This window comes from Aquarana catesbeiana, linkage group LG01, assembly GCF_042186555.1.
Source record: "Aquarana catesbeiana isolate 2022-GZ linkage group LG01, ASM4218655v1, whole genome shotgun sequence".
Lineage (NCBI taxonomy): Eukaryota > Metazoa > Chordata > Amphibia > Anura > Ranidae > Aquarana > Aquarana catesbeiana.
In genome coordinates, this window is record NC_133324.1 from 572698937 (window position 1) to 572726145 (window position 27209).

The 27209-nt window shown below is 39.8% G+C and overlaps 1 protein-coding gene across 1 annotated transcript in view; it reads left to right on the plus strand.

Annotated features, from left to right (window-relative positions):
* Positions 1–27209, plus strand: part of DNAH6 (dynein axonemal heavy chain 6) — a 416108-nt gene that overhangs the window by 352010 nt on the left and 36889 nt on the right. Inside the window, exons 67-74 of the mRNA XM_073597481.1 lie at positions 10395–10541; positions 14430–14568; positions 16321–16440; positions 18225–18346; positions 20841–20970; positions 22192–22319; positions 26590–26775; positions 26880–26952. Coding sequence (XP_073453582.1) covers positions 10395–10541; positions 14430–14568; positions 16321–16440; positions 18225–18346; positions 20841–20970; positions 22192–22319; positions 26590–26775; positions 26880–26952 — 1045 coding nt within the window. The remainder of the gene's footprint in view (positions 1–10394; positions 10542–14429; positions 14569–16320; positions 16441–18224; positions 18347–20840; positions 20971–22191; positions 22320–26589; positions 26776–26879; positions 26953–27209) is intronic.

Sequence of the window (27209 nt, forward strand, 5' to 3'; positions counted from 1 at the left end):
TTTTAGGCCTACAGAAAAAAAAAAGAAAATGATCTAAATTTAAAGCATGTGTACAGAAATGCTTGTGCAAGAGTGATTTCTGAAAGGTTTGTCATGTCTTATGCATCTGCATAATGTGGCTGTGCGGCAGTGAACTTTATCTGCGGCTCAGCTAAAGACCCTTTCATCAGAGAAAGCAAACATTATAATAATCCTTTCCGCTGTAAACGCTTCAGCTTTGAGATGTGATTACATCTTTGTCTTTGTAGAGTGCTGTTTTGGAAATCACTTTTAGCGTGATTGCATCTTGCCTCCCACAGAAATGTGCAGGTTCAAATTCCCTACATGGTTATTAGTTATATTGAAGCAAATAAATATGATTTGCTAAAAAATTGAAATGACTGATTGGCTGATTTGCCTCTTTTTTTAGCATGATTCTATGTTGTGGACTAAACCTGTATGACTTATTATAAATGTGTAACCTATTTTCACTATATATATATCACCTCCGTGGTCAACGCAGTTAAATCCTGAAGTCTGCTTGGGTGCTTTGTGACTTCAGGGAGATCAATCTGTTATTATTTACAACATTTTTTTTATCAATGAATATAGCACCAACATATGCTATAGCACCTGACAGAGAACAGAGAATTAGACTAGGAAAAGGAAAAGAAGGAGGGCTCACCGACCTAGTGCATTACCACTGGTAAAGCTTTATTAAAGCATAAAAACTAGCAAAGTATATACTCACAAACGAGCATTTATATGAGGCTTTGACAATTTAGCAGGTTCGCTGTTCAGAACACCGGTAAACCAGGACTTGATGTCGAGTGGGTCAAACCGATATCTCAAGATGGCTGACGCGTGGCCAGGTAGACTAGGGCCAGGTTTACCTGGAAATCAAGTATCCTACTAATTCTTGGATTGTAAAAGGAAACTGGAGCATCTCGTGGACTCCATTTAAAGCAGAACTTTAGTCCACTCTCCTCCCTCTGGCATCACTACAATGACACATGCCCAGATATGCTCACAGGCTATGCAGATGATTTAATGTGCATACACAAAGACAGGGAAGGTTTTACATGGGCTCAGATGTCTGGGGAAACCAGTGCATGTGCAGATGTGACACAGGGCTCTCATGGAGCTTGAGCCCTGTGACACATCTGCACACATACAGGGGGTGGGGAGAAACAGGCAAATGCTGCCTTATAGCACAAATAAAAGCACTTTTTGTAAATTTGTAAGTGAGGGCAGCACACGATCACCATTAGGGCAAAGGTCCGCCCCATACTTTATAATATATAAAGTATTGTGTAAGTGCAGGCTAGTGGTAGTTGAGCCCATAATCCCAGTGCTATAACGCCATATTGCCTCCCAGTTAATTACAGACTACTATGTGGCTCTAAAAGATCGCATGCACTGAAATGTCACAGTATTTTTTTTGCATAGCATTAGGAAATGTAAAACTGAACTCCAGGCATATTTTAAAAACACATAACTTCAGTTATGCATGTATACAAAAATGTAATGAATTTAAAAACAGCTAACATACTTTGGCGCAGAACTACCATCCAATATCACTGTTGAACGTAGATGTAAAAATTTTGGCAAAGATATTAGTGAATCTGTATAAAAAGCAATTAGCGCCACCCTACCAAAGTGTTAAGTGCAAACTGTATAAATGGGCGGCACAGTGGTACAGTGGGTAGCACTTTCGCCTAGCAGTAAGAAGGGTCACTGGTTCGAATCCCAACCACTACCACCACTACCTGCCTGGAGTTTGCATGTTCTCCCTGTGCCTGCGTGGGTTTCCTCCGAGTACTCCGGTTTCCTCCCACACTCCAAAGACATGCTGGTAGGTTAATTGGATCCTGTCTTAATTGTCCATAGTATGTATGAATATGAGTTAGGGACCTTAGCTTGTAAGCTCCTTGAGGGTAGGGACTGATGTGAATGTACAATGTATATGTAAAGCGCTGCGTAAATTGACAGCGCTATATAAGTACCTGAAATAAATAATAAATAAATAAACCTGTGCAAAATATAACCAATTGTCTGCAGCTGCTGTACACTTCTAGTGAATCCACCATACAGTGTGATAATTATTTATAATAAGTGCAGCGCTGCTAATCTCTCACGTGAATGAATGCTGTTATCAAAATACAAAATATCATAAACCAATCATACTAAATAATTAACAAATTCAATTACACATATTAAATGAATCTCCTATTAAATATAGTTCATATGTGAATATGTGAAAATAAACTTCTGTGAATTCTTGATTGTTGTGAACTCTAATTCATGTATCATCCACCACTGTGCTCTACGTTCTCTGTAGATAATGCTAAAATATGCACACCATCACCAGCCGTTATACCTGCTCACCTCAACAATGAGTCAGGAAGACTTAGATAAAATGTCTTTACTCTCACTCCGCTATGGTCTCACTCCTCCACATCCGACCTGCTACTCTGTATCAACTCTCAGAGTTTTCTGAAGCGCAGCTGGCTCACCTGTATCAGCTTACACACTCTAGCTCCATTGAGTCTAGAACTCAAGAAACTAATTATAAGATATTGACATACTTGAACAGGGTGCCTGCTGGTTTGTCGCGAATCTATCCCTCCATATCAGACCGCTGCTGGAGAGGCTGTGGCCAACGTGGTACCTTGTTACACCTGTGTTGGGAGTGCCCGTTGGTCAGACCCTTCAGGGAGGACATCAAAGCACAGATAAAGAACATATTTGGCCTTGATATTCTCTTCTCTCCTTCCTCTTCCATATTCCTCCAATACCAGTTAGCCAATATAAGAAAAGTGCTTTGCCGCACCTTCTGAATGCTGCTAAATGCCTGATCCCAGTTTATTGGAAGCAGGCTCATGTCCCAAGTCATGAAGAATGGATTCGGAAGGTGAAGGATGAGTGGCAACTTGCAAGGGAACGTTTTAATAATATCTGGGCTCCGTGGCTGGAGCATACCTCTGACCCAGGGCATATTTCATACAGCCTGGATGTCGCATTATTAGAGCTTGCTGAGCCTTCCCTTAGAGGATGCCTTAGACAGAACAGTTCATCTGATTGGGTCTCTCTCCTGGACTTGGACGGACCACCATATTTATAATTTTTTCCCTTGCGGCGCTGATCATTGTTTTGAGCGATTACTTACACATTCCTAGTGGGAGCATAGGTACGTGCCTGAAGTAAAGGGCTCTTCCTCTTCTCTTTCTTTCTTTTTCTCCTATCTTTTAATTTTGGTCTGTATGTTGTGTTTTGGATATGCATATGTTTATTCTACTTGTGACACCTAGCGGCATTTACCTATTATGTTACAGGATACACCCCCTCTAGTGTTCAGCATCACCTCTCCTTTCTGTTTCGGAGATGGGGCCCATATATCTGCAGTGCCCTGTTCCTGTTTGTCCCCGGGCTGAACTTTTGGTCGGAGAAGGTCAGATGCATATGGAGGTTCTTTTGTGCCCCCCTTCTCTGCTGCGGGCCTGCAGGATGGGGTTTCTACTGTACCTAAGAGTCTAGACGGGCCAATCACTCCGGGAACCAATGTGTATCCACCTGAACATACTTCTATTAGCATTGGTAACTTACTGTATGTGCCAGCCATATAATCTGTCCCCTTACGGCAAAGGTTTGTTTTTGATAAGGTGTATATGACATGACGACGCTCGCATCAGTCTGTTTAACTGATCCCTGCCTTTCACATATGTTTGAATAAGCGATTATTGTGTGTATCCTTTTTATTTTGTCATAAATAAAAATTACATAAAAAAAATACAGCTAAGAGAAATAACTGAACATAACTATATCTCAGCCTCCTGTAATCCCCTGTACAGTGCCCCCAAGACTGGGAGAGGGAGGGGTAGCATTAGGGGTTAATCTGGTGTCCTCCATGCACATAGTTACATAGTATATCAGGTTGAAAAAAAAGTCTATCTAGTTAAACCAATAGAGAAAAAAACAAACAAAAGTAAACCCCCACAGTTGATCCAGAGATAGGGAAAAAACCCCAATAAAGCATGATCCAAATTACTCCAATGGGGAAAGCAAAAATCACTTCTTGATTCTCCAGGAGGCAGTTGAATAATCCTGGGGTCAACTACCCTGGTGTTATTACCTTAAAGTGTTCATATCTAGTTATATTTTATGCATTTAGGAATGCACCCATTTTTTTTTCTACTCAGTTGGGAAGAACTACAGTGTTGTAATTCTTGAGGAAGTCTATTCTACATTTTCACAGCTTTTACTGTGAAGAAACCTTTTCATATGTGGAGGTTAAATCTCTTTTCCTCCAGACATAAACAGTGCCCCCTTGTCCTCTGTAATGACCTGAAAGTGAATAGCTCTACTCCAAGTTCACTATATGGACCACCTGTGTATTTATACATGGTGATTATATTCCCCCTTAATTGCCTTTTCTCTAGAGAATAAGTTCCACCAAAATTCATGTGCTACCGCAGAATGTGCTGAGTGGTGACTAGAGCAGGGGCATGAGCTCATAACTATGTTGTTGCTCTTTCATTGTTCAATCACAGGTCATGAGCTGCTTTATGACCCAAATACAAGCTGGGGGTCAGGCACATTACCAGACTGTATAGGCAGGTCACTAACCTGGTTAGGTCTTCAAGCAAAAATGTGTAAACCTCAGAAGTTTTGACAAATATATTATATAATAATTCATCTTTTACTAACATTTTATATCTTTTTCAGGGTTTTTGTAAGATAACATTTGTACCATAAAACCCCCTATCAGCGTTACCAAAGTGCAGTATACATATTAGTCTTTTTACTTCTATAGACCATCTGTGCTCCTCTTCATAGTCTGTGATGTGACACGTCTTTTGATAATACTATATACCTGTGTTCCAAAATAATCTTATATTGTGTTATTCATATTCTTAGCTGTTTAGCAGATCACATGCACATACAGGAAAAGTGTCATTTAAGTGGATAATGTTCTTTTTCTGCTGGTTGTTACTGATAATTTTTAACAGATAGAACTTAAAGTTGACCTGAATTCAAAAAGTGAAAATTTGCTATATTATAAGGACACTTGATGTGGTAGTTGTGCCTAAAAAGTGCCCTGAAAAAATGTACAATTTGTCTTGGATTCATCTTGACAAATAGTGTCACAGACCTAGCCGGGACAGAGGCTGTTGGAGAGGACTGTATGCAAGCCTGTTGCCTTTTGATTATGGGCCCTGGATTTTCAATGGATTCATTCTGTTGGGACACATCCTGTGAGGAGATGCTGGTGTCATCAACCTGTGTTTATGTTAATTGAATGAGCTAATGACATTATCCTCTATACAATGTAGGAGACGGGACGACTGCTATTGTGTTAATTAACTGTGTGAAGCTCGGGGACCACAAGTCTGGGCGAAAGGTCATGTCTCAATCACCTAGGCTGTATAAAGGATTAGATAATTAGCTCATGTTAATTAGGTTACATTTGTATTGTTAGAGTAATCTTCTCCTGTGTATATAAGACTGTATTCTGGTTCTGAATAAAGTCAGTTCTTGGTAGCAACAAGCAAGTGTCGCCTTGTTTGTGCTCAGAGAGGTTGGGATATCTGTATACAGACTGGGAGGAAGTGGTATATGACGGAAGCACTCAAGCGGAGTGTGGGACGTTCCGTGACATTGGTGGCAAGCAGCGGGAAAGCTTCCTGAAGTCTGGGACATCCAAACCTCCAACTGGATCCAAGATCAGCATAGCAGACTTCAGTCACCCCAGTGGAGATATGGACCTGGCATCAGAATTCCCGGGGCTGCTGCGGATCATCCTTTCAACGTACACCAGGACTGTGTCTGAGGATGAATACCTGGAGCTCAGGCAGCTGATTCGGGTGGAGCTCTGGATTGCAGCCCTCCATCTCGCTGGTATAAAACAGGGCAAGTGCTTTCCAACCCAAGAGCAACGGGCCAGTGACCAACGGGCATTGCGGATGGCATTCCTGGGAGAGCAGCCCCAGGAGCAATGGGTGACTGAGTTGGACAGGTTGGTCCAGCAGGAGATAGAGCTGGACAATCATTATCGGGCTCTGCAATGGCACGCAGAGGAGGGATATTTAGGGGAGACAACAGAATGCTCTCCGGAGGGATATGACTTTGGCGGCCCTGGATTGCTGTGGGAGAACCTTACAGATCTTTTTATGTTTGGCGATGAAGGGGAACCTGACCTTGAGGACCTGAGAGACTATAGAGAGTCTATGCTCTGTCTTGCAGGGGTCTCAGAGCTCAAACCTGATCTGGACCATTTGCTAAGGAAGGAACAGCATCTGGAAAGGGCATACAGGAAACTGCTAGAACAAGTTCAGCAGCATGCCAGAGAATCGGCAGTGGAAAATCCGGAGATTGCCGTCCCCAAACCTGAAGTGCTGACAACAGGGCAGAGCTCTGCTAACCTCTGCCCAGAAATGATAGCATCTTCTGGGTTCCATGGACAGGAGATGGTGAACCTCTATCCCCAGACATCAGTTGCAGAGACATGGGGTTTGATAGACTTTTCTGCTGAGGAAAAACAACCTGATGAGCCTCCAGCAGAAGAGCTGCTATCAGGGCCAAAGTTCACTGTGTTCTGCCCAGCACCAACAGTGGCTTCGGCCTTCTTGAGAGAAGAGGTAGTCGGCCTTTCTCCCACAACACTGACAGGGACATGTGATTTTCTGCCAGCAGCATCTATGGAGTTAAAACAAACTTCTCCAGCTGAAGATCTGGTAACTGAACAGAGGGTCCAAGACCTCTGTCCCACACTTTTACCAATTCCAGAGACTGGGGATTTAATAGACGTTTCTGTAGAGGAGGAACCACCTGGCAAACCCCCAGCAGAAGTGCTGGCAACCGGACAGAGGGTCCAAGACCTCTGCCCCACACCTGCAGCAATTGTGGAGGCTCAGGCTGAGAAGATGGCAATCACTTCCCAGCAGCAGATACAGGGGGAGAAGGGAGAGGAGGTGTGTGTTGTCCCTCCCCAACAGTTGGCCAGGGTGGAGGAAGTGGGCTTTCCTCCCCAGCAAAGATCCGTGTACCTGGGAGACAGTACCATCGGCATGTCATCCCAGCAGCCAGATGAGGGAATGGAAAAGGAAGCAGCCGGCTCACTTCCCCAATGGCAGCTACACAGTTTGGGAGTGGAGGAAGCCAGCCTCCTGCCCCAACAGTTAGCCGGAGCAGAGGATGCGGAGTCCCCAGCAGAAGTGCTGGCAACAGGGCAGAGTGCTACCAACCTCTGCCCAGCACCGGCAACAACTACAGAGTTCCAGGGAGGCGGGGCAGTCGGCCTCCCTCTCCAACAGTTAGCCGGAACAGATGGTGTGGGGTTTCCAGCAGAAGGGCTGGCAATAGGGCCGAGGACTGCTGGACTCTGCCCTCAACTAACAGAGGATGGATTTCCTGTGAAGGTGGATGGGACTTCAGTCTCCACCTGTATACCCCAGGGATGGTGGGCAGTGGGCCCCGATCCCCAACAGCATGACAGAGTGAGCCCAGACACCCTGTCTTCTCTCCAGCGGCAGAAAGGATTCCAGGGAGAAGAGCCAGTCCAGGCCTCTCCCCAGCGGCAGATATGTTCTCTGAGAGAGGCAGAGGTTGGCTGGGTGAGTAAAACTTTGGAACAATTTGTTTGGGGTACTGTGTGGGTACAGGCAGTAGAGGACTGGAACTACTTACTAACTTCGGAGTCAACCCGTCTGGGGTCTCCTCCTGTGTTAGTCTCCTGCCGAAAGGGGAGAAATGTCACAGACCTAGCCGGGACAGAGGCTGTTGGAGAGGACTGTATGCAAGCCTGTTGCCTTTTGATTATGGGCCCTGGATTTTCAATGGATTCATTCTGTTGGGACACATCCTGTGAGGAGATGCTGGTGTCATCAACCTGTGTTTATGTTAATTGAATGAGCTAATGACATTATCCTCTATACAATGTAGGAGACGGGACGACTGCTATTGTGTTAATTAACTGTGTGAAGCTCGGGGACCACAAGTCTGGGCGAAAGGTCATGTCTCAGTCACCTAGGCTGTATAAAGGATTAGATAATTAGCTCATGTTAATTAGGTTACATTTGTATTGTTAGAGTAATCTTCTCCTGTGTATATAAGACTGTATTCTGGTTCTGAATAAAGTCAGTTCTTGGTAGCAACAAGCAAGTGTCGCCTTGTTTGTGCTCAGAGAGGTTGGGATATCTGTATACAGACTGGCAGGAAGTGGTATATGACGGAAGCACTCAAGCGGAGTGTGGGATGTTCCGTGACAAATAGAAATGCAATTTGTGGTATGTGAGGGTGCCTAGGCACCCTTTGTGTCCTATCCATCTGCAGTATTAATATCAGCCACCGCTGCCTCTGACCTTTAATCTTAGGAGATTTTTAGTAAGATTTGGTAATGTCACTACTGTGCTCCTCACTGTTCTCCTTTGCTGGAGGCTCTGACACGAGTAAGCAAAGCCATGCCTCTACCAAGATGGCTGCCTCCACACAGAAACAAAGTGCAGTATACAAGGTGTGGAAAGTTATTAGAGAGGAAAGCTCAACTGAAGGGAAACCACGAGAAATATTGGTGATTAGTCTTTTGCCATCTACCTGCCTTTTTGGGGCATAGCTTCCAGAGTTCAGTTCCTCTTTAAATAAATATGAACATATATTTTTACTTCAAAACACACCACCTGCATACCATATTTTCACATTGCCACTGTTCTCTTTATATCCTAAATGTAACACAATGCCCAAAATAGTTATTCTAGTATGATGTTGCTTGTGCATGACAGTTGTAGAAAAAAGGGATTTTATTATAGGTACCGTATTTATAATTCAGCATGTGTCTGAATTTTTAAAAGCATTATATGCAGTGTAAGCTTACCAAATAGAAGAAGTGTTGTAATGTTCAGCTTATGTCACATCTGTGTATGCTGACAGATGTCTGTAGCCTTGGAAAATTATTTCAGGGCAAGATTTATTTAGAGCTCATAAAAACAGATTTCATTCTAAAGCTGAGAGTGATGGATTTGTTGAGAATTGAAATTGTTTGGATTGTTTCCTTATTGAAAACCACAAATCATTGGTTTGTGCATGACCTGTGTGTAACTGTTTAAATCTTTCTGATTGTCATAAGAAAAAGGTTGAGGCAGCCATTGCTGAATCCCGTCTGAAAATGTTAATGACTTCAATGCTTTCTGGGTCACTGACCTGAATAATGGCAGCCTCCATGTTTCCCTTTAAAAGACCATGTTTGGGGTTCAGTCAAATAAAAAAGCACTAACTGTGGTATTATTCATATCTACCCATTGGCCTTTGCTAAAACGTCCCTCTAGAAGACCGTGTCCTAAACTGCCCACTGTGGTTCCACTCATCGACCCCTATGATACTCCCTTTAGGAAAATTGTTGCTCATATGTTCAGCCAAATTCTAGCATTATTGAATACAGTTTTGTTTATGACTGTGGCCACAAATACAGTCATTGTCAATGATTACAAAACTTTAAGGCATTATAAACCTTCCTAACTGATGTTTTTCATCTGCATAAGATGCGTTGATTATGTAGTTTTTTTGGTGTCATTTGTTGGTCTGTACACATGGCCTATAGTAGAGTAAATGTTAATATTTATGTTTGTGTTCAAACATGAGACATTCCACATGGCACTGCACAGGTTATTGAATGACCTCTGTCTGTAGTGTGAGAACTGACACTTCCTGTGAAGAAACTAAATATCCCACAATCCTTTGTTTTCTCAGTACAGTGATCTTCAGGTAAGAGCCAAACAGTAATTAGACATGGAACAAACACAAACAGGCAGAACAATTAACAGAGAACTCACCATTCTGGAAGAGATGTGTTTGTCATCTCATTATCCCTTCCCCATTAGTGATGCAATTGTCAAGACATGCACTGGCTATGTGACTTGAAACAAGAAGGTGCCTGTTCCTAGGGACAAGTTAGGTTAATTAATACAAACTGCAACCACAAAATGTAAGCCCATCATTACAGGGTAAGCCAAAAAACAACACAGGGAATATAACTACATTAAGCTGGCTATATTTTATACATTTTTCTTATTCAATTTCCTTAAGATTCACCTTCAACTATGTAGTGCAAGGGCCTGCCTAATTGCATACAAATTGAAAGTGTTTAGGTTTGACCTCCTATTACATGGTTTTGGTAAATCTAAATGAAAATTGTACAAGAAATAGTTTTTTTGCATTCACTATAGCTATAAACCCATTTAGGTTTTAAAATCAAGAAAGCTATTTTTGATTAAGATTAGTTAAAAATGTTTGTCACGACTAGCACAACATCCTCTGTTCCGGCAGCATGGAAACCAGGTAATTGACACCGACAAGAAGACAATGAGATGTTAGAATTCAACAAAGAGGTCATTACATTTTCTGCAAATGGCTTTGTGTTGCAGGTTACTAATGAGCCTCCAAAAGGTCTCCGTGCTAATATCCGTCGTGCCTTTACGGAAATTACTCCCACATTCTTCGAAGAGCATCTCCTTGGCAGAAAATGGAGAAAAGTTATTTTTGGAATTTGCTTTTTCCACGCTATCATTCAGGTGACTTTCCCTTTTTACTGACTAATCTACTGAAACATGTATTGAAAATTGTTAGCATAAATTAAAAGAAAAGGTTAAACACTTCTAGCAGTGTACTATGGCTGCGATAACTTCAGCGATGATACTGTATTATACTTAATGCTGAACTCTGCGAAAGAAACAAGTTTGGGTCATTTGCTGTGTAAACATAAATGACCTCTATTTATGCCTGACCCACGTTCGGCTGATGCTTCATTCGATAGAGCATTTACTTTTATTCAGCTCCCCAGTATTGTAAGCAACAAACAACTGGTGCTGAGGCTTTTAATTCTTGCAGTAGTACACTGCCCATGTCAGGTTGCTTTATGTACACCTACTCCACCTAGAAAAAGCCTTGTATTTTAACTGAATGCAAGGCTTTCTGCAGTTGGAGGATGGGAGATTGTGATGTTAACCTGTCCAATCACAAAAAGCTTTACATTCAGTGAAAATAATACAAGGCCTTTTCTTCGAAGAGGTGCAACAAGAAACCTGCTATGATAGAGGTACTATTACTGAAACTACATTCGGCACCTACATACTGCAGGGTCAGAGTGAAATTAAAGTGTTACTAAACCCAGGGCCCTGAATACACTATATCTAGTATCCAACAGTACAGAGAATATGGAAAATGCAATAGTTTTAGTAAATATAAACTGCTAAATACCTTTTCTCATCAGCTTAGAGCAGTCGTGTGACTTCTATCAGTGTCTGGTTAAAGAGGAGTTTTCATTCTCCCCTGATTGTCCTGTGAGGCTGCAGGACCCCCGACCCTCTGTCTGGACAGTGCTGATTGGCCCTGTGCTGATCACATGCACTTTTCCAAGATAAAAAAAATGCAATTATTTTAGTAAATCTAAACTGCTAAATACCTTTTCTCATCAGCAGTATTTAGCAGTCTTGTGACTTCTATCAGTGTCTGGCCGAGCACTGGTTAAAGCTTGTAGGAGGAGTTTTCATTCTACTCTGACTGTCTTGTGAGGCTGCACGAGCCCTGATCCTCCATCTGGACCATGGTGATTGGCCCTGTGCTGATCACATGCACCCTTCCAAGAAAAAGAAAACTCTAGCAATACACACCCAACTGAGTATGTGCAGCTTGCCCCCAAGGCTCTGTAATATCAGGAGATGGCTTGGGACAGTGGAAAAAGGGGGATCAGAGAAGACAGGTTCAAACAGCCTTTTTACACAATGCAGAGGATTAACCCCTTAGGTTCCACAGTGAGTATAACAAGCATGCTTTGCTGCAAATACAGACTGATTTTACTGTTGTGGTGTAGTAACACTTTAACTGTTTTACTGATGGTGCAGACATCAATAGAGGTAATTTATTTTTACACAGCAAATAGCACAAAATAGTTTTTTTGTTTTGTTTTCTGGAGTTTAGCTTTAAAGTCAATAAATCATTAATGGCATTCAATACTGTTATTATTATTATTTTGACTAGACCATGGAACACAGTGATTCACTAGAGATATGAACTGCAGGGGAATGTATTGACCGCAGAATTTTAAATTTATTTTTGGAGACACTGCTGGTTTGTGTTTTTTTTTTTTCAAGGCATCATGTATCTTTGGCTATATATCCTCCTTACTGCCCTGCAGTCTTCAGTTTTACACTTTTATAGTTTATACACACCTCTACTGCAAAGATTGAATCTCAATAAAACAGGTGTGATTTTTAAAAGCACTGAGTGTGCTTATATATATACCGTATATTTTTCAGTCAGAAACAATGTTTTTTTGCAACAAATTTCACAGGTACATCATAATCAATGCAATGATCTATACTAATACAGTTGGTATAATACATGCAAAACAATATCAGATCAACTAAGATGTATATGTATGTCTTAAATGATGTACAAAAGCAATTATCAGCATAATATACATTGCTTCACATCAAAAGTACAATGTAAAAAAACAAATAAAAGTAAAAGAAAAAAGAGAAGAACGTCCTTAAAGAAATAAGCCCCTCACTAGACACAGATCTCCCTAGAATACTTCAGCCCCCAAGTAATCTATTCAGCACCAACTGATGCAGTGCGAGCCTGGAACATCCAGCCATGAAAAATATTTTTAGTACCGCTTACTATATTTCGGATGTACCAACTCTTATGCCCTAAGGGCTCATTCACACGTAAAACTGAAGTTTAGGTAAAAAAAAACTTTTTTTAATCTGCAGCGTTCTTTACATTACTTACTTGTAATGTTGAATGTCACAAAGTTCAGGCTTCTGGATTCTGTAGACAACTTCACTGCAGAGGTGCCCTGTCCACTTCCTGATGCTTAACATCCAGAGTTGTGGGGTTTACAGCTTAGGGTCTCCAGGCTCAGTTGTAACAAAGACAGGCCCCCTCCTGGCCTCTCCTCCATTGAGAAAACTTCTTCCACTAATTACGCTTCATGTGACTGATCAGACTCTCCCTATTCATAGATCATGTTCTTATTAATTTCCTCTTGGCTTAGTGAATGCCGTTAAGCATTGCTGCCTCCCATCAGCTAATCATGTGCAAGCAAAAATACTGTTATATATATACTTTTTTTCACATAATTAGGTATTCATTGAAGGTGAATTTTCACCACATTCACTAAGCTAAGGGAAAACTCCCATTGAAAGAGTGAAAACTCCCATGCAAAGTGAACAGCCTATTTGTCTATTTGTTATGAGTAAATCAACCACTAAGGTTTGAAAGGGTCCACAGATTTTGCATGTCACATAAGAAAATCTGTTAAACACTTATACTAGGGTCCTGTGGTCTTTAGTTTCACCTCTGTGATTCAGTTTAATTCTTAAGATTAAAAATATAAGAGACTAAATGTAAATTTCTCTATATGTCTAAATGCACATGAATATTTTGCCAAACACAGTCATTTCAACGTTCTAACAGCTGTTAGGGATACTTTTTCATGAATTAAAGACTTTCTCCTATGCAGAGATTTATCCAATATCTGTGTTCCCATATTGTTTAAATATGCCTATGGGATATTACTGTGTAGGAGCATTTGTATGCCAGTAGATGGAAATGACTTTCCATGGATTTGTTTAGGTTGATTTGAAATTGGCATCTTCGTGACATGGCAATTTTAAGGCTCAGCTGGATATGTTGAAAGTACAGCTTAGGGAGAATGTTCGTGAATGAAGCAAGCACTCTTGTAGAATGCTTACAGTTTTGAAGCCATGATTACAGCAAAGGTCAAGTAGACAGTACGCCATGACTTTGAATATACACATAATTACAGCTAAGCAGAGGTCTTAGCAATTACTTGTTCCGTTTTGTTGCTATGGTTTAAAATAGCATGTTAAAGGCAATAGAAAATGGTGGTATATTTTTTCCAGATACTTAAACGATAGGTATTGCTGTCCTCCTGATATTATTGTTGTAGAAGCACAGTGGTGGACCTGTACCTAATTCTTAACACAAAGCTATGTTAACAGTTGAGTTCCTGGCCTGGAGAAAATGTTAGGCATTTGGTATAAACTTTAAAGAAGACCTGTAGACGAAGGCACACAAGGGGTACAATTACCTACCTACTAAGAATACTATTCGCCTGACTGTTATCTGACCTGGGACAAACATGCAGATTAGTAGGTTCAAGTCATTTGACATACTTGTTCTTGGTTAGTGCCCTAGAAAGTATTAAGGCTATTAGAGTATGGCAACCAGGCAACTAATATTTCCATAAGGGGAGGTAAGCAGCGTTGTCCTTCATACTCTATCATTAAAGGTTTTCTTTAAATATTGCCTCCATTTTCCCTGTCTCCCCACTGACCCAAACCTTCAAAATCCCAGAGCTTAAAAAAAAATGAAGTCTTCATACAATTTTTGTTTTTTTTATTTACTAAAAGTATCAAATGGTTTTGTTGTAGGAGAGGAAGAAGTTTGGGCCACTTGGATGGAACATCTGCTATGAATTTACTGACAGTGACAGAGAATGTGCTCTGCTTAATTTAAACTTGTACTGTCAGGAAGGAAAGATACCATGGGACGCACTTACTTATATAACAGGTAAGTGCATTTGACCATAAGATCAGGGGTCTAAATATAGCACCCTACCCAAAGCATTTGGGGAGTTTTTGTCAGGTCCTTTTTTTAATATTTCTGAACATTTTTAACAATTGCAGGAAAATAACACATTTTCACATATTCTATTCATATTCTGCACATACTAGAAATTGTACTAAAGCAATTACTTTTATTTTGCCTGCACAGTCCCTACAAAACATTTTATATTCTATATCCTCACTATAGAGTGCTTCATAACTCCATAGGTAAAGCTTGTTTAATAACATGGTGCGGTGTCTGAGCATGTTAATCTGGGTTAGCCTCAACATATAGCACACTCATGTGTAGTGGTGTCCATTATTTTCTCATTGCTGACTAATGTCTTTTTTCTTGGTTGGGCTAATACAACATAAGGGCTTGGTGTCGGGAGCATACAAAGCTGAAAAGTCTGCACACAACTATACAGTAAAACCTTGGTTTGAGAGTAGCTTGGCTTGAGAGGGTTTTGCAAATTTTTAAATAAATTTTGACTTGATATACAAGCGATGTCTTGATATAACAGTAGCGTCATGTCACCACTGAGTATACAAGAGAAGAGAGGCGCCTCTAAGTGTAGCAATATGGTTACATTTAATGAAGGTACAACATTTAGCAACTCACATCGTTGATTATTAAAACAGGCACATCTAAGTATGTAGGCATCCGGGGTAAAGCTATCCACATAGACCATCCTCCTCGCTGCCATCAAGGTCGTCCCTTCCACGCTGCGCTCCATGAGCGGTTCAAGCCAGGCTTTCAGAACGCTCTACTGCAGGGTAGTCTTTCCGTTCATGATTGCAGACTGACAGCGGTGAGAGCCGCCAGTGCAGGGGATGGTCTGTGTGGACAGCTTTACCCCGGATGCCTGTGCCATGTGCCTATTTTAATCATCAACCATATTGCTACACTTAGAGGTGCCTCTCTTCTCTTTTATACTCTGCAGCTCCTGCTGGATTTTGCTTCTAATCCCCTTGTTGAGGCTTCCATTTGTAAATGGACATTTTATGGTTACACAACCTATCACATTGCTATAATCTTTTTATATGGACTGTAAACTGAAGCACTTATGAATAAATGGTTGTGGAACATCTGAGTTTCCATTATTTCTTATGGGGAAATTAGCTTTGATATCCAAGTGCTTTGGATTACAAGCATGTTTCCGGAACTAATTATGCTCGCAATCCAAGGTTTTACTGTATTTCTAAACTTTAAAGAAAAGTCAAGGTGACATACAGTATGCTTGAAAATGCTGCAAAAGCAATATTTATTAATATGTATTAATAGTAATTAATAATACGCATTCACATACTTATCTAACAAAGTTGATATTGGAGGAAGGGCTGTCAGGTGGATCACATTGTTATGTCCCGTGTAGATTTATTAGTTTTAATTATACTAAGTAATAGTTTCTGACTATTTACTGAATATTTTTTGTACAGGAATGATGTTCTATTTTTAATTCAGTTCAAGTAAAGCAGTTTTGGATAGACACAGCAGTGCTATGTTATCCTTGCCACCCGCAGAGTTGTCTTTGTATAAAAGGTGCTACTTATCCATGGTGCCTATCTGGTTCTCTCTGCCACTGCTCTGCATCACATAGGAGCTTTGGGCATAAGTATGACATAAATCTTTTGAGCTGTAAGCTTGAAAAAAAAAGCTTTTGAGCTTGAAAAAAATATGACAGTGAAATTGAAACATTATACTACTATCTTCCAGGGGAGATAACATATGGAGGAAGAGTAACTGATGCATGGGACCAAAGATGTTTAAGGACAATCCTAAGGAGATTCTTCTCTCCAGAGACCCTTGAAGACAATTACTGTTATTCTAGCTCAGGTAAAAAAAATAAGAATCTATTTATTTATGTATTTGGAGCAGCTTAGCGCTGCTCCTGTTTAAGCGATTAACCTAATGTAGCACAATTTAATTACAGAAGAATGACAATCCTTTGTACTTTAAGACCTCATGCACATTGGACATTATAAAAAACACCAGTATTGTTAGCTGTAGAAAGCTGTAGCTGTAGAATGAGTTTTGCAGCTTTTTAGCAGTACCGTTTTTAGCCTTTTTTTTTTTAACAAAACTATACTCCCACTAAAGCTTATGGCTCACAAATGCTCATAAACACAGAATAGCCGTGTTTTTCAGTCTTTCTCAGCGTTTGTTTCGCTTTTATCAGAGTTAGAGTGTTTTTACAGCTGAAAAACTCCTCTCAAAACCCACTAGGTCTGGGGGTTTTTTCCAGCCAGAATACGCCCCTGCCAAAAACTGCTGATAAAAGCCTATGTGTGCATGGACACATAGAATTACATGCTGGGAGTTTGCTGGCTGCAGAAAAAAATGCCTAAAGCCAAAAACAGCAGCTATAAATGCATCCAGTGTGCATGAGGCCTTAATGTATAAATATGCAATTCCATCTTAAAGCTCCTGATTATTAAAGGACAACTTTCAGAAATATAGAGTTGCCAAGCATCCTCTGATTTCGATACATTTTTTTCCTTTAAAGCAGAATGCCAGACAATACTTTATTCTAGTTTTTTATTTGAGTGGGAAATGTCAGTTGTCAGTTAGAGCATTAGGAGATATCAACAATGTTATTGTCACCTAAAAAGCAGATATCTCAATAGGTACTCTTATTCTGGTGACGAATAGCAAAGGCAGCATTTCCAAATGCCCAAATTCTGAGAATTCCACTCAATTCATGTCCCATCTTTGGGAAAGGAAGTCAAGAGAAAACTCCCTGATGGGGAACAGAGCAATAGAAATCTAGCAACCAACTTGGTTAAACCTTGTATTAGGCTTTTGTCTTATAGGATGGAAAGTTGTCTGAATAGATTCTCACTGTAAGTTACCCCACTCAGTTGTCCTTTTACATGTGGTTATGTGAGCCGCAAAGCTGAATCTTTTTCTGTGTTTGTTTAAAGCAATGCTCTAGGTCACAGGGGTTTTTTTTTATATTGTGTAATAGGTGTATTTAATGATGAGTAGATGCTGAGGAAGTCCTGATTTATATTCTAATTCTAGGGTTATCAAAGAGTTGATAACCCTTTAACCTTAAATATCTACACACCAGTTTTCTTTTTCACAAATGGTAACAACACACATTAAATTGTACAATAAATTATTTAACACCTGAAGAGTTACAAATTCCAAATGACTTCAGTAGTGCACACAAGTAAATGCCTTCTTCCCTACAATGAAATAACTAGTTCCCAAAAATGCATTATTCATACTGGTCAAGTAAATGCATTAAATATGTAGAGTTACAGCTGAGTACTACAGGATGACATTTGATAATGCAAAGTAGGCCTTGGTTGAGGTCCAGAATAATAGCAATATTTTAATTCTTTGCCCTATGAATTATGGATTAAATAGAAATGTTGGGAATGTAACAACAGCCACATGCTTTTATATCAAAAATATTTCAGGAATAATTATGTGATGGACATTATTATTATTAATTGTCTTAGTCTAGAAATCCCTCTTTCCTTAGGCTACAGTATGTTTATTTTTTAATAAGCATAGACGCTTTTGTGCTAACCAATATTCTTTACATGCTTTTTCCTGTTTAGAAAAAAATGAGCATAATCTAATGAGCAGTATTTTTAAACACATTCTAGGTATATATTTCAGTCCAGATGCTGACAGTCTGCAGTTGTATAAGGAGTACATAGAAAATCTGACCTTGACCGATGATCCAGAAATATTCGGAATGCATGAAAATGCCAATTTAGCTTTCCAGGTTTGTGTGCTTATGGGTACTTGCTCTAATTTAATTGTGTGAAGCATGGATTGCACCACAGCTCAAAGGAAAATTATGATTTAATCATAATAGTCTGTTAAACACAGATAATAGGCGATAGTTGCCTTTGTATGTCAATCTTCCAATAATAATGTTTCTTTTGAAACCATCAGATGGCAAAATGTACATAGGCTTTTCACAGCAATCCCAGCCATGGCAATGAATACTATTTAAACAATGGTTATGTAGAGCTTGGTTTCCTTAAATACAGAACTCAGTATAACCTTTTTTAAAAGTGCTAATTTTCTCCAGAGCATTACAATTAGCATGTAGGGCATATTATATTTTAAATATGAACACAATTATATGTAATATGATTTTTTTGTTCATTTTGGATAGAGTAGTGGAGGGTTTTGCCATCTGTGTCTTATAAGGGAGAGTTCTTTAACTTCAATATCTGTAGACTCAACAGTAAGTTAGAGAATGTATTTCCAATGTGAGAAAAATGCCCTCTTACGCAATTGATACAGGAACAAGTGTACTTATTGGAAGATTTGCCCTCTATTGCCGATTTATGGCAATTCAAACTTTTTGCCCTCACTTTCATTTTTAGTGCCACTGGTAATCAGGACAATTAGAGTGAATCTCCCTGAAGGAGGCCAATTCATGGATCAAAATTTGGCCGGTTCAGCAGGGACTGATTTTGATTGATGTATGGGCACTATGGTTGAACTAAAGTCGATCTACTGATTTGTTTCTGTACAACCACCCTGTCAGATTTTAGCAGTTCGATCCACACTGCAGCTGATCAGATTATTCAGACATCAGGGAAGTCTCTCTGTTGTCAGAATACAATAGGTCAACGGGAAGGACTCCCCCATCCAATTTAAATAAGTGGATGGGGGAATTGGGTCAGTTTGTTTTGTTCAAACCAGTGGTTGAATAAAAAAAACTGACTAAAATATGGACAGCTTAAAGGGAACACACAACAATTAAAAAGGTTTTATTTAAAGCTAAAAAAATGCCTTAATTTACATTTTGGGCAAATACATAATTGGCTTATAATTTCTCTTTTTAAATAAATCTAATGTATTTATTTAAATCTTATTTAAAAGGTTAAAATAAAACAAAAGCACAGTCAAACCAAATAGACGCTACCTGGATAAAAGCAATTCTCTTAATACCATATGATGGCTTTTAGAACTGAGAAATAAACATTGATTTTTGGCTACTCTCACACATGCCCAGGCCTTTAATCTTAACCTGACCCTTACAATCTCCCTAACACTTAAAGCGGAACTACTTTGCATCTGAATATCACAAACCAAAAACGCTATTTAATACATTTTTAATATTCAAACCAAACTGACCCAACCATGGAGCATGTCTCCATTCTTTATTTTGCTTATAAATTACATTTTAAAACACCCCCTAGCAATTCTGCCTGTGCCTATCTTGAGTAAGTGCCGATGATTCTGAGAAAACCCCTCCTCTCCTCCTGAAGACTCCTGGGATGTGTGACATCATTCTCCTAGGTCTGGAAACCAGGAAGTAACTGAAGAAAGGGAAAAAAATAAAACAAGTAAATATGATATTCTTTCCTATCTATTTACTAATGCTAGCAGCATAAGGATTAAAATAGTCAGTGTTGATTGAGAGAGTGACGTTCCACGTTAACCTTTCCCTCACCTAAATCTTAACTTAACCCTTAAAATAGATCCTTTACCTTTAACCTTTACCTAACCCACCCACTTAAAATTAAACTTTAACAAATAACCTCAACCACAAATTAGGCTCCATAAATCCTAATTTGTGCCTTACTCTAATGCAGTCTCATCAGGTGCATCCTGCAGAAATATAAATATAATATATTATAGCAGAAATAGTACAAAACGTAGAAAAAAATGTATTTTGTATTTACAAAATGTTATTTTTATTTTTTAATGCTAATTCAATGTAATCCTTGTTAAATACCTTAAAAATAAAATAAATAAATAAATAAATTAAAGTAAATTTATCACAGCACAAACAGAAGTTGAAACTGCTCTTTCTGAAAATGACAATTGCTTGCCATGCTGATTTTGTGGTTAAGTACTTTCTAGGTCACTGATCTGGAACATGCATGCAGATAAGGAAGTCTGACTGTTTCTTTTACAGTAGCAGTGGTTGAAAAAGTATTCAAATCAAAACCGCACAGCAATGTGAATGTTTATTTGGAGGTCTGCCATCACAAGTCTTTGTTTCTATAATGACTAGCTTTTATAAGTGATTTGGAAAAACCAAGGGAATGACGCTTGAACTGTGTGTGCACTACATCCAACCACTGGCCAAGTGAGGAAAAAGATCTCAGTGGGTACTGGCAGTGCAAGAGTTGTTCAAGAATGGGCAGATGTCCCACTAAAACATCTGCTTATTATTGCCTACTTTTAGACTCTCAGTACAATTCTTTAAAACAATATTGTTTAAAATGAATGAACTGTACTTTTTTATGCAGCGCAAAGAGACAAGTACTTTGGTTAACACCATACTGGAGGTACAGCCAAGGTCTACAGCAAGGGGGACCGGGAAGAGCAATGATGAAATTGTCAGTGAACTGGCTACCTCCATCCTCTCAAAACTACCAGGTAATCATTTTCTTTTTGCAAGCAGCTTATAAGTGCTTAACATAATATATGGAGAGAGAGTGAGAGAGAGAGAGAAAGAGAGAGAGAGAGAGAGAAAGAGAGAGAGAGAGAGAGAGCTATACTTGTTTTGCCTTTTATTTTTATTTTAAACTGAATTGGCTGTTTTATAAGGTAATGGTTTACAATCACTTGATGAAGTATATTAATGGGATACCAAGCATCTTTGAAATATGGTAGTGTCCAAACCTTTATTGAGGCCATCACATCACAGAATATAGTAATGATATTTTAGGATCACAAAGGACCCCTTCTTCAGACATTATCACAAACCTGAAGAAGAGGTCATGCACAGCCCTGAGACATTGCTACTCTATGCTGTGATGTGATTGCTTCAATAAACTTCTGGACACCATTTCAAAGATCCTTGATGTGGTGCCAATATATTCCTTAACCTTGTGTTGATACTGGTTTCCAACCGGTGGTCGTTGCAGCACCCACAAACCATACAACCATTTCCAGGCATGTGTATGATATTTTACTGGACTTGGATATCAAAAATGACTATTTGGCACCTGAATAAATTGGACCTAAAAAAATAAGAGCCACTGCTCAAAATCAAGTAGGAGCTGCGACCAATGAACATCAAGATTTTGCCTGCCACATACCCTAAATTTTCGAAAAAGTTTTTACCAACCTGTTGTCAGATTAGTTTCTTATTTGGGAGCATTTTTTTAAACTCTGCTTTCATTTTTTTTTTTTATCTCCCCATTTATCTTTAATGCTTTCAAAGAGTGATTATTAAAATATATAACAATACAGAACTGTACCATATATAGGACTTATACTAGGGGAATAACCATGGAAAGAGCAGGGTTTGTTTAAGGGTTGCAGCACAGAAACTATTAAATTAGAACAGTTTGCTAAACCTAGGCAGATAATTTCCATTTGCAGAAAATAAGCCCTTGTACCAATGACGCTAATATCAATTTTGAATCTGAAACAATAAAATCCAGTCTAAATGTAAGATGTTTTAGACAGCACATGGGTCGCTGCTTTGGACATTCAGTAATAATGATGTTTTGACAGTGTATTATTTTTCTGTGTAAAGGAATAATCCATTTTCTGACAATCTTCATCTAGTGTGCAGCACTCAGCTATATTTTGTATATACTAAACAATGTCAGTTGTGAGATTAATACATAAACATGAAATGTTTTGTAGAAAAACTGGACATGGAAGCTGCATCAGAAATGTTGTTTACTAAGGACCCCAAAGGACGTGTTAGTTCACTGACAACTGTACTTGGACAAGAAGTAGATCGATTCAATAATCTTCTCAAAGTACTCAGAGTAAGTTTACTTGAAATTAAGAAAAATAGATTTTCTTAGGTGTTAAAGCCCAATTGAAAATTACATTTTTTAGTAAAGTAAAGTAAAGTAAAGTAAAGTATGCAGGAAAACAGTGTTCAGGTCCTATATTCATTTTATTTATATTCTAATTCAGCTCCAGTGACAGCACAAAGTTCTAAGTTAAAGTGGTTGTATACCCAAATTATTAACTTTTACCTACAGGTAAGCCTATAATAAGGATTTCCTGTAGGTAAAATGAATATCTCCTAAACGTGTATGGTTTAGAAGATATTTACTTTGCATGCAGCCGCTAAAATCAATGGCGCATGCGCTGTGAAGGCCCGGCTGAAGGTCCGGCAGACGCTGCCGGACCTTGCCTGGAAGAGAACTCCCATGCACGCGCTTGGGAGTGACGTCATCATGGCTCTGGCCACTCACAGCGCCGGACCCGCGAACCCGGAAGACACGCCGAGGGCAAAATGTCATCTCCCTCGGCATGGACGGGTGAGATACCGACGCCTCGTTCTAAGGTAAGTATTTCATAATGAGCTAGTATGTGCTGCATACTAGCTCATAATGCCTTTGCCTTACAGGTTTTTTTTTTTTAATTTTTTTTACTGTCCTGCGGGTATACAACCGCTTTAAGGCAGCATGCTTCAGAGGACTATGGGCTCTGTGTGAGGGCAGTGGTCTGTCTGCAGCAGTTCAACATGTTCCCCTGCTGAGTGAGAGCTTTGCAACAATCAGGGAGAGCAAGAGTGTTTTCACATAGAGCATACAGTCCTTCTCTGCAGAATGCTGCCTGGGCTCAGAATGTTGTACTATCACTGAAGCAGACTGAGAAAAGAAGCAAGACCTGTACAGAACACTGTTTACCTGCACACTTTACTTAAAGCGTTATTAAAGTGGTTGTAAACCCACAGGCAAAAATTGCATAGCATACTAGCTCTTTATGAAATACTTACCTTAGATTGAAGCCCCATTGCGGTCCCGGCACAACACTGTGGCCGGTGACATATCTCCCGGAGTTATTTTCGAGTATCGCAGGCTTCGGCACTGTGATTGGCCGGAGCTACGATGACGTTACTCCCGTGCATGCGCGCGGGAGCTGCCGGTAACGGCACAGCAGCTAAAGAAATGGCACAAGCAAGCCGTTTCTTCAGTGTGCATGTGTATTCACGATACCTACAGGTAAGCCTTATTAAAGGCTTACCTATAGGTAAAAGTAGTGTGTAAGGGTTTACAACCACTTTAATCTTTTGCCAACTGTATACTCTATCTATACGGCAGCAAGACGGCTCTCCTGTGCAGGATCACATACCTGGTATTTGATCCTGCACTTCAAGGTCTGCAGCATGTGTGCGCGCCACTGGCAGCTTACTCCAGCTGTGATGCTTTGGTACACAGGCAGAACGGTGATGTGCCTATGTAAACAAGGAAGATCACCATTCTGTCAGAACAGAAGGCATGGATTCTGTGTCTCTGCTAAGCAGGGGCACCGATCCATGCCTTCCACTAGTACAAGCACTGGTCAGACACACATTTAACCCTTTGATCGGCACTGACGTTAACCCCTTCCCAGCCAGTGTCATTAGTACAGTACATGTTTTTTAGCATTAGTGTCACTGGTCCCCAAAGTATGTCAAAAGTGTCAGTAGTGTCCTGACTGTCCGCCAATATCGCAGTGCAGCTATAAGTCACTGATCAGAAAATGTATATGGTGGGGGGCGCTAAGTCTATATTTACTGTTAGCTATAATGTGTGAAAATGTGGGAACCAACAATTTATAAATACACATCAATGTGCTATACAAAAAAGCTATATGTATATAATATTAAGTGCAAATAGAACATATTAGAAAAGGATAGCATCCATGCCGTTTGAGCATGTATTAAAAAATAATGTCCTTGGTGAAAAAAACTAAATAGAAAAAGTCCACATGCGATTTCAAAAGGTTGATGAAATAAACAAAATAGGTGACTCTTCCGCTGTGTAGATGAACAACCTTCACCAGCAGTGTTATACACCCGAAGTGCTCTGTGTATGGATGTCCGCTTACCAGAAGTTGTTGACCTTTTTAATTAAAAAAAAGATCAAATGGGCATTTAGCAAGGAATGACTTGCTGTAATGATATGGATAGGTCATTCTGGGTAGCCTTTTCCTCTCTCCTGGTAGAGCATCAGGAAATATGCATAAGGATACAAGAAGAGCTACAATAGTGTAATCCCATTTATTGATAAAAGCAATTAAAAACAAAAAGCCAAATGGCTGCTTACATATCGGGGTGCCCTCGCCCGGCACTGGGGCTGTATCGCTCGTAAGGGGCTAGGAGCTCCGCTCTGCGCGTGGTGACTGGCGTGCGTTCCACCATCAGCCGCCGACAACCACAGGAACCAGAATAGGAACTCGAGAGATTGGAGGCGTGCCTGGTTACGCAGTCTCTCGATTTCCTATTCCGGTGATCAGATCAGTGTCTGTTATGTTCAACTTCTTTTATGGCCTGGTTCACACTGCTGCGACCTGCAGTGCTTTGCCAGGCAACTTCCTGGCGACTTGAGTACTACTTTGATAGAAGTATAGAATAAAAGTCGGATAGAAGTCCCCTTAAAGTCAGAGCGACTTCAGTAGTGCTAATTAGGAAAGCTCTCATTGACTTACATGGGATTTCACATGTCACGCACAGGTCAGGCACACATTTAACCCTTTGATCAGCCCTGATGTTAACCCCTTCACAGCCAGTGCCATTAATACAGTGCATATTTTTTCGCATTAGTGTCACTACAGCGTTGCACCACTGCGCAATTGCAAAACCAATTCTTACCAATTCTTAGATGTGGTGGCTGCATTTTTTTTTTCTTCCTTTATTTTTTCACCTGGTAATAAGACCAGTGTCTGTTATGTTCAACTTCCTTTATAGCCTGGTTCACACTGCTGCGACCTGCGACTTGAGTACTACTTTGATAGAAGTATAGAATAAAAGTCAGATAGAAGTCCCCTTGAAGTAGTACAGGAACATTTTCTAAAGTCCGAGCGACTTCAGAAGTGCCAATCAAGACAGCTCTCATTGACTATCATGGGATTTCACATGTCACGCGACTTGGGGTCTCACAAGTTGGATCCCAAGCCGCGGCAGTGTGAATTGAGCCTAACAGGCCAAGCAGTCAAGCAAATGGGACAGTTAGAGGGTTGAGACGAACCATCACCACTGGCAGGGGTCAGCTTTTATTTATTTATCTAAAACCTTTATCCCAAAAGGAGAAAAAAAAAACTGTTGTTGTAACGGCCTAAAAAGTATTAGCCGGAGTTCAATTTGCTAATTTGCTAGTTAGGTACATCTAACATAGCTAGTACATCTAACACTTTAACAGGCATATAATACACATTAAATTTATAGTTAGTAGGATTTCAATTTTTTTTTTAATTCAGGATAGAAAATCAGAACTTCAGGTTGTTCAACATGCATACTGTTCTTTGTTCTAATACTCATTATTTTGTTTTGTATTATTGTTGCCACCATTTCCATAATATAAGCTGGCAGGAAACACATAACACAATGGGGTTGATTTACGAAAGGCAAATCCACTTTGAACTACAAGTGCACTTGGAAGTGCAGTCGCTTTAGATCAGAGGGGAAGATCTGAAATGAGGGGAAGCTCTGCTGATTTTATCATCCAATCATGTACAAGCAAAAATGCTGCTTTTTTTTTTTCCTTGCAATTCCCCTTCAGATTTACAGCAACTGCACTTCCAAGCGCACTTCCAAGTGCACTTGCAGTGCAAAGTGGATTTGCCTTTAGTAAATATACCCCTATGAATATTAAAATTTATTATTTCTCACTTACCTGTTGTTAATGGGTCAGTCCACCTAAACGTGTTATTTTAGATACAGGTGAAGCCTGCTGGCCACTACTAGCAGCTTAGGACATGGTATCTACTTACATTTCTAGATACATCAGTTTGTAGTAGGAAAATAAATCAGGATTAGATTGTTGTATTATTAATAGAGGCTGGCCTATAGAATTGACAAAGCAGGAAAAAAAATCGTGCCCTGCTAGTTATGAGTTAATTATTAAATGAACAAGAATACTTTTAAGATGAAGACAGGGGGCAAAGGGGATCCTATCATTTTGCTATATGACTTTGATATCAGTATAGTTTTTCCCTTAAATAATGCATTTTGTTGTTGTAAGCTTTAACATTCGCAAAACCTATGTTGTGCTAAGTATAATGCATTTATTCCACATATGATTTGTTCTGTTTTCCCCACAGAATTCTCTGGAGACCCTCAATAAAGCTATTGCTGGCTTTGTGGTCATGTCAGAGGAAATGGAGCGAATATACAAGAGCTTCCTGAACAATCAGGTTCCTACATTGTGGGCTGATGCTGCATATCCTTCATTAAAACCCCTGGGATCCTGGGTCAAAGACCTGCTACTGAGGACCTCATTTATAGATGTAAGTAGGCAAGAAATGCTGGCTGATCCAAAATCAAATGTCATATCTACACACGGATGAAAGTACAAAACCTAATAACGTATAATAATATGAATTTTCTCTAGGCATGGATTCGAATAGGTCAGCCAAAGTCTTTCTGGATTTCAGGGTTCTTTTTCCCTCAGGGATTTCTTACAGGTAAGGTAATGCACTATTATCCACTAATTCAGATTGCATTTGGTGCTTTGATTTTTGTTTTATGTGGTAGTGGCCGCTCTGCAAAGGATTACACATACAGGGACCTCCACATTGCACAGCTCCCTTGTAATCCACAGCCATCATATTAAAGGGACAGTCCTATTAAAACTGATATTTCAGTTTTTGATAGATGCCTATTGGGGATCTTATTGCTGAGATATCTGTACTTGGTCTCCTAGGTCTTCATACTTGCTGTG